Source organism: Sardina pilchardus, chromosome 24, assembly GCF_963854185.1.
Source record: "Sardina pilchardus chromosome 24, fSarPil1.1, whole genome shotgun sequence".
Taxonomy (NCBI): domain Eukaryota; kingdom Metazoa; phylum Chordata; class Actinopteri; order Clupeiformes; family Clupeidae; genus Sardina; species Sardina pilchardus.
Window position 1 is genome coordinate 4575726 of NC_085017.1, and position 14530 is coordinate 4590255.

The window sequence follows — 14530 nt, forward strand, 5'->3', positions numbered from 1 at the left end:
TGCCCACCAAATTTGGTTAATTTTCACCAATGTATGTGTCAACCACAACAGACAACAAGCTAGGTGGCGCTATAGTCCCAAAGCCACACCCAAGGCCAGAGCTCTGTCTATGACTAGTGGCAGCAATAATATGCAAGCGTACCTAATTGTCGTGAATGTATGCGTCAACAATAATACAAAATGTGCTAGGTGGCGCTCTAAGCCACACCCTAGGACAGAGCTCTATCCCTGACTTGCGGCAGTAATAACACACAAGCTCACCAAATTTAGTTCATTTTCGTGAATGTACGTGTCAACCACAACAGACAACCCACTAGGTGGCGCTGTACAGTCCCTAAGCCACACCCTAGGCCAGAGCTCTGTCTCTGACTAGAGATAGCAATAACACACAAGCCCACCAAATTTGGTTCATTTTCTTGAATGTATGTGTCAACCACAACAGACAACGCGCTAGGTGGCGCTATAGAGTCCCTACGCCACACCCTATGCCAAAGCTCTGTCTCTGACTAGCTATAGCAATAACACACAAGTCCACCAAATTTGGTTCATTTTCGTGAATGATTGTGTCGACCACGACGGACAACTCGCTGCTAGGTGGCGCTAGAGTCCCGAAGCCACACCTCAGGTCAAAGCCCTGTCTCTGACTAGCGGTAGCAATTCCACATGTAGCTGCCAAATTACATCCAAATTAGTCACTGTTTTCTGCCTATAACACCAACTTCCTGTTTCTTTAATAATACGCCATAATTCAAACCTTCGCCATTTCAATATACTTTTGAAATTCAAAAATCTGGTCGCAATTTCTCTTGGGCAACCCCTCAAGATCATTTTACTGCTGAAATGACATGATTTCAATAAACCGTCTAGGAGAAGTGTTTCAAAATACATGACGTGCAAAAATCATAATCATAATCATAACTCAAATTCTTCTAAGATTCACTGTGTAGTTTCAATGTAAAAGTTGTTCAGATTAATACAACACATACGCCCACCAAATTTGGTTCATTTTCGTGCATTTATGTGTCAACCACAAAAGACACCGTGCTAGGTGGCGCTATAGAGTCCCTGAGCCACACCCTTGGCCAGAGCTCTGTCTTTGAGTAGCGTTACCAATTCCACATCTAACTGCTAAATTTCAAGAGTTTTAGAGCATGCCAAGTTGGTGAAAAAAGGCCAAACATGACCTGTAAGAGGAATCCACAGGAATAATAATAATAATCTGAGCAGAAGCAATAGGGCCTTGCACCTACGGTGCAGCCGCTGCTTCAGCGGCCGCACCTCGGTGCTCGGGCCCTAATAATAATAATAATAATAATAATCTGAGCAGAAGCAATAGGGCCTTGCACCTACGGTGCAGCCGCTGCTACAGCGGCCGCACCTCGGTGCTCGGGCCCTAATAATAATAATAATCTGAGCAAAAACAATAGGGCCTTGCACCTACGGTGCAGCCACTTTCAGTGGCCGCACCTCGGTGCTCGGGCCCTAAATAGTTTTTTGGTCAAAATTGCCTTTACATCTATGTTACCATGTTAAAGTGAGCATATGATTTTGGTCCTAGCATGTAGCCTCAAGACTCATTGTTCTGCTAAGTGCATGAAACCTCATATGGAGTGACCCCATATCATATGGTGTGATGGGGTTTTGCTGTCACACCATATGATTTATTTGTCACACTATATGATATAATCTGTATTTTCCTACATAAATAATGTTTTTTTCAAACATATGTTTAATAAATAGTTTAGTGTTATACATATTTTAACATATTTAACATTTTGTTAACATTTATTATTTAATATGTGGCACCTATTACCCAAGTGCTATACAATATCTGGTGGAATTCTGTTTTACAAAGTTCTGAGTTTTTAACAGTGATCCTTTATGTGATATATTTGTCTTAAACTGTGATTTATTGTTTGTGAAATGCATATATTCACATTTTTGCATTAACAGATTGTTATTTGGTGTAATTTATCATATGGTGTGACTCCATATCATTTGGTGTGACATCAAGAAACATCAAGAAATTATGAAAATAAAAAGGCTTTCGGAGTCTAAATCATACAAATCTGAATGTAACAGATAGGAAAAAGGGTCAGCAAACATTGTATGCATTTCATTTCTTTTGTATCAAGATATGTCCAAATTAATATGAAGTTTATTGAAAGATTAGGGACAAATGCCTTACTTTGTGTATTGATGAATAAATATACTGTAAAATATAATACATTTCCACAAGGAAATGCTAGATCTTGATGAAGTAAAGATAGAAGATTATGATACACTGACTCACATAAAAAATATATACACCATCATAGTTTTACACACAATAACTTCCATGTCACACCATATGATAATTTTAGTCACTAACGTAAGACAATAGTGAATAAATATGAATTCCAATACAAATTCTAAAAGATCATACATATTTTGGGAATGGGAGAGTCAGTACAACATAACTAAGTGATTTCCATGCATAATATCTGAATTTTTTTTCAAAAACTTTTTTTCGGCCTAAAACGTCAACCACCCAGGTGCAGTTTTAGCTGGACACCATGTTGCTAAAAGTGCAATACTTCAGTGTAAAGAAGTACATCAAATTGCATTCAGGCTTCACCTTTTTGGAATTAATCACTGAAGGTAAGGTTCTTTTTATAACCTATTCAGTGGCGTAACTCATAATACTACTGATAACAAGTATTGTAATATGTCAGAGTCAAGAGCAAAACAGGGTGATCAATTATTCAGTCTGTGCTGTTCAAGATTTGTTTGTGGTGACTTTCTATGGATACATTTGCTCTCTCAATCTCTGACAGTCAAAAGTAAGTTTGGGCTTTCTGATGCTGCTCAACTTGAGATTTTCGATGAAACTGACACAGCTGTTGACGAAGACATTCTTCTTGAGTTATTGGAGGCTCATCCAGATCTATGCCTGACTGTACGTGAAAGGATTTCAGATGAAGGTAGGTGTCATCAGAAAATCGTATGTTGTCAATTTAGCCTACAGTCAATGCATAGCCAAGTTTTTGCTCTTTCATGCAGCTGCCAGTGACCTTTCTTCATGGAATGATATGATGATATTGGACAGGGTTGGGCCAGTTTTATGTGATATGTTGTCTGATACTTACAGTAATACATATTACACAGCTTGTTATTAATAAGATTTTTTTCCTCTAGCTCATTCAACCCCATCTTCCCCGGATACACACTCTGACCTCACGGACACCATGTCACTTTCTTCAAGTGACAGTGACCTAAGGGATCAGGGTATTCCCACAGGCCGGAGTAGATCCAGCAAAGAAGACATGGGTAGTTCTACAGGAAAGGTTTCTGTGTCAGAGGCTGCAAAAGAGGTAATTGAAATTCTCACCAATCAAAGCATGTGGTTCCAAACTCACCCTTAATCAAAGTAATGTTATTGGTTTACCTCTAGGTATTTGTATTTTGCATCTCTACTGGATTTCACCTTTAGTTTATGCAAACACGATGTGGTATGTGTTTCTTCCAGTGATTTATTTGTTATAGTATATCATAAACATAACTTTTTTTTTATGTGAGCAGATGGTTGAAAATACCTTGCTTAGGAAGCCTGGAGGAGAGGATATTCTTGAAGAGTACAAGTCAGAAAATTCACTGAGCCACCGCACCCGGAGACAGCTTGTCAACATACTGGCAAGTGATATGACCGAGAGACATGGGTAAGAGTTAATAAGGTTGATATTATAATAGCTGTAAAGAAGGACCATATGTTATTGTAATGATATATTGTAACTTCTGTCTGTATTAAATAAAACTAATTTAAGATGGACTGTTGTATTTTCTCTAAAGCAGGATTCCCAGCCGTCAGCAGAGGGAAAAGTATGCCCTGGGAATTATTACGCTCTTTCCTTCACTGAAGGATCCCTTTTCTCCAAAAGGCTATGTAAGTTTGGCAATGATTGTAAAAAAACATAGCACAGATTAACGTTTTAGTTTTCATCAATGAATAATTACCGTAGCTAAAAAAAAAAGGGAAAGATTAAAACATTTTGATAGTGACTGGAAATGTAGTGTCATAGATAGAACCACAATTGAAACTGGAGTAGGTTATGAAGTTCAACTGGTTCAAGATGCAAAATTGCGATAAATGATAGGGCCCTGATTCAAAAGGACTAAGTAAGATACATAAGTGATTGTTCTTTTATTTCCCTTTGCTACATCTGCACTTGCTGTAAGATCGTTTTGTGATGTTCATTAATTCATTTAAATGTAACAGGAGCATTTCTACGATGGGGAGAAATGCAGTGGATATTTAGCGTGGAGTCTCAAGACCATGTCTAGGACTACAGTTAAACGGCCAGCCAAGGAAGTCTCAGTGCCTCAAGAACAAGGGCCAAAGCGCAGAAGATCAGCAAGCACACTGCCTCAGCAGCTTGATGGAGATGCCTGCAGGGAGGCTATTTCATTTCTTGTTCACACTCCTGATGAAGCAAGTGTACTTCAGAAGATGAAGATGACGTTCCAACATCGCCAAGACTTAGTGCATGACCCACAAAGAACTGCAGATGTCTTCAAAACATTTCCACGCTTTTTGGATGTCAAAGGACTAGTGAGTTGTACAATTATTTTATTTTATTTTCAACTCCAGACTTTATTCTTCAGTGTTTTGCTAAATTGGATGAAAAAATGCACTCATTGGTCATCTTGGCCTCCTGACTGTATTTTGTTTTCAAAGATATTTGTTCTGACAATGGTTTAATTATGGATGATGTACTTTCCATCTTTAAAACAGACAGAAGATGTATGTGGACATACTGTACGCTGTATGAATATGGTCAAAATCTCTTAGGCCTAATGCAACATTATCAATACTGAGCCCTGGCTTAATACACTGTATGCGTTTATGTATGATCAACAGATAAATCAGGACTTCTTGCTGCTCTTTGGTGCTGAAACAAGCTCCAAGTTGCTTGAGAAGTGGGACACCTCATTGAAGCCCAAGGTCATCAAAGAGGCCAAACACCTGACTCCGTCAACTGTTGTGTGTCGCCTGCTAAAAGCTGCTGAGAAACTCACAGAGAATGAAGAAAATGGTAAGCTTTACGGCATGGTTGGTTGATATTACTAATACTTTGCTTTATGTTTTTAATCATCACAGCCTTGTTTCTCCCCTGATAGACTGGGACAGTGACATGGCCTCTCTGCTGCTGCTTCTTCATCTTCTGCCACCCACAGCTGGACGGAAGAGGAGGATCAATATAAGTCCAAGTGATGCAGAGCACAAAATGGTGCACTTTTACAAGGTAATGTTGTAAAATCCAGCAAGACACCTTTTTTTACAATTTCAAAATTTTGCTCTTCATGTGTTGCTTTGAAGTGTGCTCTTTACAAGTGAATGTCTAAGCACAGGCCCATTATTTGGATGTAATGAGTTTCCAGTATGGCACATGATCTCAATCCAGAGAGGCAGTTTACACTCATTGTTACACCATCATGGACCAACAAGCATGGCTGAAATGTGTACATGTTTTTTATCTCATTTGTTTTTTAGTCAGGCTGCAGCATTGATGAGCACCTGCAAGGAGTAGAGGGAAAACAACCATACATCCTCGCTGTTGGTCGAGTCCAGAACAGGATTGACACCTTCTACATCGCAGTCGACAAGCAGCTCATCCCCTGCCAAGCCAAATGCTCATTGAGTGCTTTCGATGAACTTTTCAAATCCCACTACGTGTTCAACCTGTCTTATGATGAGTCCCTGGTTCATCTCTACACTTTTGTGCAGACCACTATATTCAACATTGATGTAACCTCCACAGATGAGTCACCGCGTGTTCGTGAGTTACGTGCCAAAATCTTGAATGAGAATTGACCATGTTTAAATGTTTCATCTGTCAATCTTTGCATTTCACCAGTCAGGCTTTGATAGGTCATTTGTGACTAGGCCACCGTGATTTGCTTTGTAAGTTTTCCAAGGTGCTTACAATTTATTCATTAAAAACGATGAATGGTGATCATTTGTTCATGTGTTATTTTCTTATAATGACCAGTATCAGTATGAGGTTTAAAATTAAATATGAATATAGTGCAAGGCAGTACAAAGCAAAGACGATATGTTAATAACAATATTGTAACTGTAAGATTGGAGTGCACATGATATGAGGTAGCTGAGCAGAACAGGTTGATTCACTTTGTTCGGTGTAAAGGTGATGGCTATTTCTTAGTGTTCAACAGAGTGACAGCTTGGGGGAAGAAGCTTAGAGCTGAGAAAGATATTATGCACTTAAATGTGGTATTAAATCATACAGATACACATGTTAAGAACACAATTTAGTGATATGTTTTAATTGTTATAAATTAACACTGTTATAATGCTATAACATAACACCCCCAGTGAAAAGAGTTAACACAATCCAGTGTGGAAATGAGCACTTACGTGTGTCAAAAAAGAACACTATGAATGTAATGAAGTAACACCCCCAGTGAAAATATTTAACACAATCCAGTGTAAACATTAACACCTAAATGTGTCAAAAAATAACTCTATGGGTGTTAAAATTTAACACTCGTAGATAGTTGAAAAATTAACACTCTCCAAAGTGTAAAATTAACTCTGAACCGGTGAGAATTATATAAACTCCGGGAAAGTGTTGAATTTAACACTATGGGAGTTGAATTAACACTGCTGATTTTGCTGTGTAACCTGAACGTGTTTAATGACTGACCATAGAGACATACAATTCAGCTCTTCCCAGTAAAATCAATATTGTGAAAATACCATTGTGGGAAAACTAAAATAATGTGCATTCATTCAGTAGATGACTTCATCCACAGTCATAGGCATGCGGTAGTGTGTGTGTGTGTGTGTCTGTCTGTCTGTCTGTCTGTCTTTGTGTTTGTGCATTTGTGTGCACGTGTTTGTATGTGTGTGTGTGTGTGTGTGTGTGTGTGTGTCTCTGTCTGTGTGTGTGGGTCTGTCTCTCTCTGTGTGTGCGTTTATGTGTGTGTGTGTGTGTGTGTGTGTGTGTGTGTGTGTGTGTTTATGACAGCACTATTGACTTTTCAGGACTAAACAGCCCAGTGTGTCTAAAGTTCCTTTAGTAACACCTGTCCTCAGTGTGTCTATACTCTGTGCAGCATTTCAATACCTCAGAGGTAATCTCTAAATGGTACATCTGCCCTCCACGGAGTTCAGAGCAGAAATTAAGGTAAAGAATAGTGTGGTGGATTAACCTCTCCATGTGATACTTTGAGACACGACTAACGGCTGACTTATTTTCAAATATATGTTGACCTTTCTCAAATTAACATCGCAAATGTCACAGTCACGCATTTGTCCGTCATTTTTTATTCATTTTCTTTCTTCGTCTCATATTTCTCTTCTCGGCGCATCTCCACGGCGAACAGAGGGGTTGTGAATCCCGCATGCATGACACTCCGCGGCAGACTAACAAACCGTGAATCAGAATTAATGCAAGCATCGCCTCAGGAAAAAATACAAGCAAAAGAAAGAGAATATGTGTGTGTGTGTGTGTGTGTGTGTGTGTGTATATATATATATATATATATATATAATGCTGTCAAGGACTGCAAATAAACTGCAGAGTTGTTGTGGCCCACATCTGGGCCAGGTGTGGCTCAGTGTTGGCTGTGTGTCAGCAGCGGTGAATGACTAGAGGGAGCCCGGTGATGGCGCGCAGCCTTTCTCGAGGGGTTGTCACATTCCTCTTTAATGAGGCCGTGCTGAAGGAAGCTTATTGGGCCCTTCACTGCCAATTGAATCGACAAAACGTCACAGCCGCCATATACTGCGCAGACAGCGCCTCGCTGAAGAATGGTAATTGTGAGAGACCTTCACAGGCTGCTGGCGTGTGGGCGTACCCGTCCAAGGACAACAGGGGTCTCTACCAGAAGCGCTTTTCTTCCACCGGGAGGTGTGGGAAGAGAGAGATCATGTCTTAGATTTTTACGGAGCATAAAAAAGGCGTCTCTGTTTTTGATTGAAATGCTTTGCTCTCCTCTCCTTCACTTCTTCCTTCAGCCCGGTGTAACGCTACAATATGCCGCGCTGGGATTCCGCTTCGCGGCGGAAGTGAGCTGAACTCCTGAGTCCTCCCTGTTCAACTGAAGTGCAGCGCATCTAGGTCGGCTCTCGCCTGCGATGCCTCTCTGTGCGAGGGCCAATCAGAGATGTTCGGAGGGAGAGGCGGGGTGGGGCGGGAGTGGCTGGGTCGCCACGGTAATAGGCGGTGTGCGGTGAAGTCAAGCTTTCAATAAGAGAATTACTGTGGGGAAATCCGCCATTCATGTTTTGTGTTCATCCATCTCATCTGTCAAAAGGGTAAGTCCCGAGAGAGAGGAAGAATGAGAGCGAGAGAGAGAGAGGGAGAGAGAGGGGGGGGTTGTTTAAAGTCCTATAGGAAAGAGTCAGAACAAGATACAGAGAGAGAGAGGAGGATGAGAGATAGAGAGAATGATGAGAAGAAAGAAAGAGAGAAAAGGAGAGATAGGCAAAAGAAAAAAACAGCAGAAGAGAACAGACAGACAGAGAGAGGGGGCGAGAGAGAGAGGGAGGGAGGGAGAGAGAGAGAGAGAGGTACAGCAACAGGTCAGTGTGTTGGTCAGCTGTTAGGCATTAGTGGAGACGTCCTGCTGATGTTTTCATCAGAGCAGAACGAGGAGAGGAGAGGAAACAAGTGCTCGGGTGCTTTGTTCCCGCGGCCTCTCCACTTCACACACACACACACACACACACACACACACACACACACACCTCACACAGGTCAATACACACTCACCATCTGCCTCCTGCTCTCAACACATCTGGGAGGACATCTCTCCGTACACACACACACACACACACACACACACACACACACACACACACACATACACACACACTTTATGAGTCAGTTCAATGCGCCTGCATGCACACAATAGCTATAGTTCATGTGGGTGAACTTTGTTGATAGACTTTCCACTTTGTCCTTCATTTAAGTGGAAGACTTGAGGTGGAGAGAGACACTTCTTAAAGCACTGCAGTGACCCGTGGGGAGAGAGGTGTGTTCGGGTCGAACTGGTCTCAGAGCACTCGACACGCAGAGTGTGTGTGTGTGTGTGTGTGGGGGGGGGGGGGGGGTGTTCGGGTCGAACTGGTCTCAGAGCACTCGACACGCAGAGTGTGTGTGTGTGTGTGGGGGGGGGGGGGGGGGGGGATGTTCGGGTCGAACTGGTCTCAGAGCACTCGACACGCAGAGTGGGCCGAGGGGTGTTCAGGTCGGACTAGTCTTAGAGCTCTCGCCATGTGGAGTGTGTTTGTGTGTGTGTGTGTGTGTGTGTGTGGGGGGGGGGGGGGGGGGGTGTATTCGGGCACTTAGAGCACTTACCAAGCCGAGTGGAGAGGGGGAACGGGGATGTTTTCGGGTCAAACTGACTTTGGAGCAGCGAGTATAGGGGTGTAAGGGGAAGTGTGTGTTCAGGTCGACCTGGAGCAGCGAGCGTAAGGGGGGGAAGGGGAAGTGTGTATTCAGGTCGAGCTCTTCTCCCGCAGATGAAGTCATTTACTCAGTAAGCAGGAGTGTGTGTGAGACTGTCAAGTTCAATGTGAGTCTTTCAGATGACTAGGGAGGAGAGGATAATCCCACTCTCTCTCACACACGTACACACACACACACACACACAGTGTCACGGTGACACCGTTAACGGCTTATTTCAATAAGTCTCAGAGCGGTGTTCCTTCCCGTTTAGAGAGAGCTAAAATACTAATAATAAGAGACAAGAAGGAGGAACGGCAGGTGAGGGGAGCACACCTGGGGGGAAAACAACATGAGCCGAGCCCCACAGGGAGTGTGTGTGTGTGTGTGCGTGTATGTGTGTGTGTGTGTGTGTGTGTGTGTGTACACATGACTCAAACGTGTTCTGTTTTTATTCTCTTTTTTATTGTATTATCCGCGCTCGTTGTTGGAGATATTGTTTGGAGAATGCGGGTCCCAGGGTAGCCATCTGATAGAGGCAGAGAAACACAGTTAGAGCACAGAGTCCCTGGGGACACGTATCCTCAGTGGCCTGTCAGTGCTTTCCCCCTCTCCTACACACACACACACACACACACACACACACACACACACACACACACACACACACACACACACACACACACACACACACACACACACACAAACAGACACACAGACACACACACACACACACACACACACACACACAAACACACACACACATACACACACACACACACACACACACACACACAGACACGCACGCACACACACACACACACACAAAAGGCCCACGAGATAAATCAGACCTTAATTGTTGTTTCAGGCACTGGGTGAAATCGTTTATGAAAGGCCCACCAGGGGAAATGATATTTCAATATTATTTTCTTACAGGAATTATCACCACGATGCCCCACTGGGATTTCTTGGTCTGACTGTTGTAATTTAATTATGGCGTACATCCAGATAGCTTTAAAATGTGACTTGATGTAGAGGCTGAGCGGCGAACAGCATGAATCCTATTATTGCCAACGCTCAGCCGACGCCACCTGTGGCCACCTGGTTGGAGCCACCGGAATCGATTGAGCTGGGCTGTTACTGCCCCAACTAGACACCTCGCATAAATTACTCCATCCAATAAAGACTACGTACACTGCAGCTGTGCTACAGTATATAGCAATTCTCACCGATCGCGGAAAGCCTCCATCAGAATCTTTAATCTCAAAGCTCAATCTCTTAATAACTTAATCAAAATCTCATTAAAGCGTACGTGAACACTGGCCGCCAAAGCTCTACGCCTGTAACACATGTCCAGTGCATCGGGGAGGGCCGTAGAGCATTAGCATACAAACACAATTACGCGTACATCAGACAGATGCTCTCAGTTTGGCCAAGAGCACTGGATCTGTCCCATCACATAAAGCACAACTAAATGATTAAGAGCGCTAAGCTTCCTGTGTGTCTAGTTATGTCTTCCCCACTGCCACTCCACCTCTCCTTTCCCTAAGTTCCTATCTCCTCTATCTCTCTCTCTCTCTTCCTCCACCACCTCTTTCTCCTCTCTCTCCTTCTCTCCCCCTTTCTTCCTCCCTCTTTCATCATCGGGGCAGCCGTGGCCTACTAGTTAGGGCTTCGAGCTTGTAACCGTACGGTTGCTGGTTCGATCCTCGACCAGTCCACACTGCTGAAGTGCCCTTGAGCAAGGCACCTTAACCCTCACTGCACATCACGGCTCCTCGAGTGCCGCTGTATGAAGGCAGCGTGTGTGTATGAAGGCGTGCGTGATTACATATTCACGGATGGGATAAATGCAGAGACCAAATTCCTTGTGTATGCAAGTATACATGGCCAATAAGCCTGATTCCTGAAGCCTGAAGCCTCTTCCTCTCCCGCTCCATCTTCTCTCTCTCCATCTCCTCTCTTTCCTCCTCTCCTCTCTTTCATCTTCTCCCTCTAATCACAGTTCCTACACTCTTATGAAAGTGTTCTTGAAGTGCTTTAAAGAACCATGCAGGCATTAAAGAACCCTTAGTGGTTCCTTTGATGAACTCTTCAAAAATGGTTTAAAGAACCATTTAGGGGTCCCATATGAAGCATGCTATAGAATCATGTTTGGTTCTTTATAGCACCTTTTTTTCTAAGAGTGTAGTTTGATCCCAGGGAAGCCATGGATCCTCTCTTCTCTATCACTCTATCTCCTTTGCATCTTCTCTCTCTCTCTCTCTATCGCCTCTCTCTCCATCTCCTCCTCTCCCTCTCTAATCTGAGTTTCTAGTGTGATCCCAGCGAAGACATGACTTTTCTCCTCTTCTCTCCATCATCTCCTCCTCTCTCCCTCTCCTCTACCCCTCCCTCTCGCTCTCCTCTCTCCCTCTCCTCTACCCCTCCTCTCACCTCCTCTCTCTTCTCCCTCTCTCTTCTCCCTAATCTGAGTTCCTAGTGTGATCCCAGGGAAGTCATGGCTTTTCTCCTCGTCTCTCCCTCTCCTCTACCCCCCCTCTCTCCCTCTCCTCTCCTCTACCCCACTCCCTCCCTCTCTCTCTTTCCCCCTCTCCTCTCTAATCTGAGTTGCTAGTATGATCCCAGGGAAGCTATGGCTTCCAGCCGCTCTTAAGGAGGGGCTAATCTCTGCAGCCTCCCCCAGGATGCACTGCTCTGTTCTCAGGCCAGAGCGCTTGGCCCGCTCCCTGCCTCTGTCAATAGCTCCTCTCCACAGGAGTGTGTGTGTGTGTGTGTGTGTGTGTGTGTGTGTGTGTGTGTGTCTGTGCACAAGTGTGCATGTGTTTACATGGATGTTTGTGTGTGTGTGTGTGTGTGTGTGTGTGTGTGTGTGTGTCTGTGTGTGTGTGTGTGTGTGTGTGTGTGTGTGTGTGTGTGTGTGTGTGTGGAGGGGGCTACAGGGATGGAGGGAGGGTGTGTGTGGGGGCTGGGGGTTAGCGTGACGGCAGGCCTCCGACACACACACACACACACACACACACACACACACACACCCCACCTCAGAGAGTTCAGAGGCAGAATAGACAGAGTCAAACATGGCTGCTCTCATTGACAGCGCGTGGCCGTGGTTGGCTGGGATGGAGAGAGGGAATGGAGGAGTGCTAGAGGAGGAGGAGAGGAGAGAGGGAATGGAGGAGTGCTAGAGGAGGAGGAGAGGAGGGTCTCTCATGATTACTACAGTCAAAGTGCCTCTAATCCTGAGTTGGAACTAGACAGGGTGAGAGAGAGAGAGAAGTAGATACTGATAGAGAGAAAAAGAGAGAGAGATAAGTAGACACAGAAAGAGAGAGAGAGAGAGACACTGAGAGAAAGAGAGAAGGGGGACAATAGACTGATAGAAAAGTGGAGAGAGAGATAGAGAACTAGAGAATGATAGAGGTAGAACGAGGGAGAGAGACAGAACTAAACACTGATAATGAGAGAGAGAGAGAAGAAGGGAGGGAGTGAGAAAAAAGAAAGAAAGAGATAGACACATGCGGCTGGTTTCCCGTATATGGATTAAGCCTAGTCCTAGACTAAAGGCTTTTTTTCTCTTCAATGGAGATTTTCATTGAACTTGTCTTTTAGTGCAGGACTTGGCGTAATCCATGCAGGGGAAATCAGCTCAGCCCAGAGTGGAGGCTCAGTAGTGGGGAGAACAGAGAGAGAGAGAGAGAGGGAGAGAGAGAGAGAGAGAGAGAGAGAGACAGAGAGAGAGAGAGAGAGAGAGAGAGAGAGAGAGAGAGAGAGAGGACGAGACGAGGCGAGGCGAGACGGTGCGGTATGGAGAGACAGAAGAGAAGCGGAGGTAGAGCGAGCCTCTTAACTCTCCTGGTGGTATCGACTGGCTGCTCTGCCAAACTCGTATGCGCACCAGAGAAACACAGAGCCTCTTCTCTGTAGGCGAAGGATTTTTTCCCCTCCCTTTCATCCGCACTGCTAGCCTAAAGTGTTTGTGTACCAAAGAGGGAGAGAAATAAGACGCTTTAAATTTAAACATGCTGGGTTTTTTTGGAGGGGTTCTTTATTTGGCTCTACGGAGGCTGATGGCTTGTTGTATCTCTCTTTCATTAGAAGCGGAAAGTAATTACTTGCACTGCAATGCTCCGAATGCTGTTGGCTGATGAATGGCTCTGGTTAGGTATCCACTAAACACATCCACAGCATCCACACACACACACACACAAACACACACACACACACACACACACGCATGCACACGCGCACACACACACACACACACACACACACACACACACACACACACACACACACACACACACACACACACACACACACACACACACACACTCATACACACTCCAGCACAGCTTTTACAATGCAGAGCCTAGTGCCAGATTAGTTTGTCTGTCATCATTTAAAGCTGTTGGAACTCACAATTACAATTCCACACACACAAGCAGACACAGATGCACTCTCACACATACACCCTCTCATGCACGCACACACACACACAGACACAGACACAGACACAGACACACACACACACACACACACACACACACTCACACATACACCCTCTCATGCGCACACACACACACACACACACACACACACACACACACACACACACTCTCTCTCTCATACACACGCGCACACACACACACACACACACACACATGACCTTGTGATCATGCATTATTGCACTCATACAAATCCATATTCCGGCTCTGTCCTCCCATTTTACCACCCCCCCCCATCACTACTGCCCCCTGCTACTCCTCCCCTCCCCTTCACCTCTTCCTCCCTACATCCCTCTCTCTTCATCATTCTCTCTCCTTCCATGTTCGGTCCACTGTCACTCTCTCCCCTTCCCCTCTTTCTCTCTCTCTGCTGTTTGCAGAAACAGTACATTCCTGTGACTGAGTACCTGTTTGTCTCTGTTTGCAGTGACTGTGTTCCTGTCATTTTTCCTCTCTCTCTCTCTCTCTCTCTCTCTCTCTCTCTCTTTCTTTATTTCTTTCTACATTTTTTGCAGTGACTGTGTTCCTGTCATATCTCTCTATCTCTCTTTCTTTCAACATTGTTTGCAGTGT

At 44.2% G+C, this 14530-nt stretch overlaps 1 protein-coding gene across 1 annotated transcript; it reads left to right on the top strand.

Moving 5' to 3' along the window:
* The first annotated feature begins 3290 nt into the window (after nucleotides 1–3290).
* Nucleotides 3291–5917, top strand: LOC134073154 (uncharacterized). Its single transcript, XM_062530139.1, has 6 exons — nucleotides 3291–3353; nucleotides 3562–3698; nucleotides 3829–3922; nucleotides 4898–5089; nucleotides 5226–5282; nucleotides 5531–5917. Exons 1-6 carry the CDS (start codon nucleotides 3306–3308, stop codon nucleotides 5849–5851), a joined length of 849 nt encoding a protein of 282 aa, XP_062386123.1. The 5' UTR covers nucleotides 3291–3305; the 3' UTR covers nucleotides 5852–5917.
* Nucleotides 5918–14530: the final 8613 nt, after the last annotated feature.

Excerpts from the sequence above, each read along its gene's own strand:
- LOC134073154 (XM_062530139.1), top strand. The coding sequence starts at position 3,306 with ATGGGTAGTTCTACAGGAAAGGTTTCTGTGTCAGAGGCTGCAAAAGAG. Across the intron at positions 3,354-3,561 it reads TGTCAGAGGCTGCAAAAGAG|ATGGTTGAAAATACCTTGCT; the intron begins GTAATTGAAATT and ends TTATGTGAGCAG. Across the intron at positions 5,283-5,530 it reads AAATGGTGCACTTTTACAAG|TCAGGCTGCAGCATTGATGA; the intron begins GTAATGTTGTAA and ends TTTGTTTTTTAG.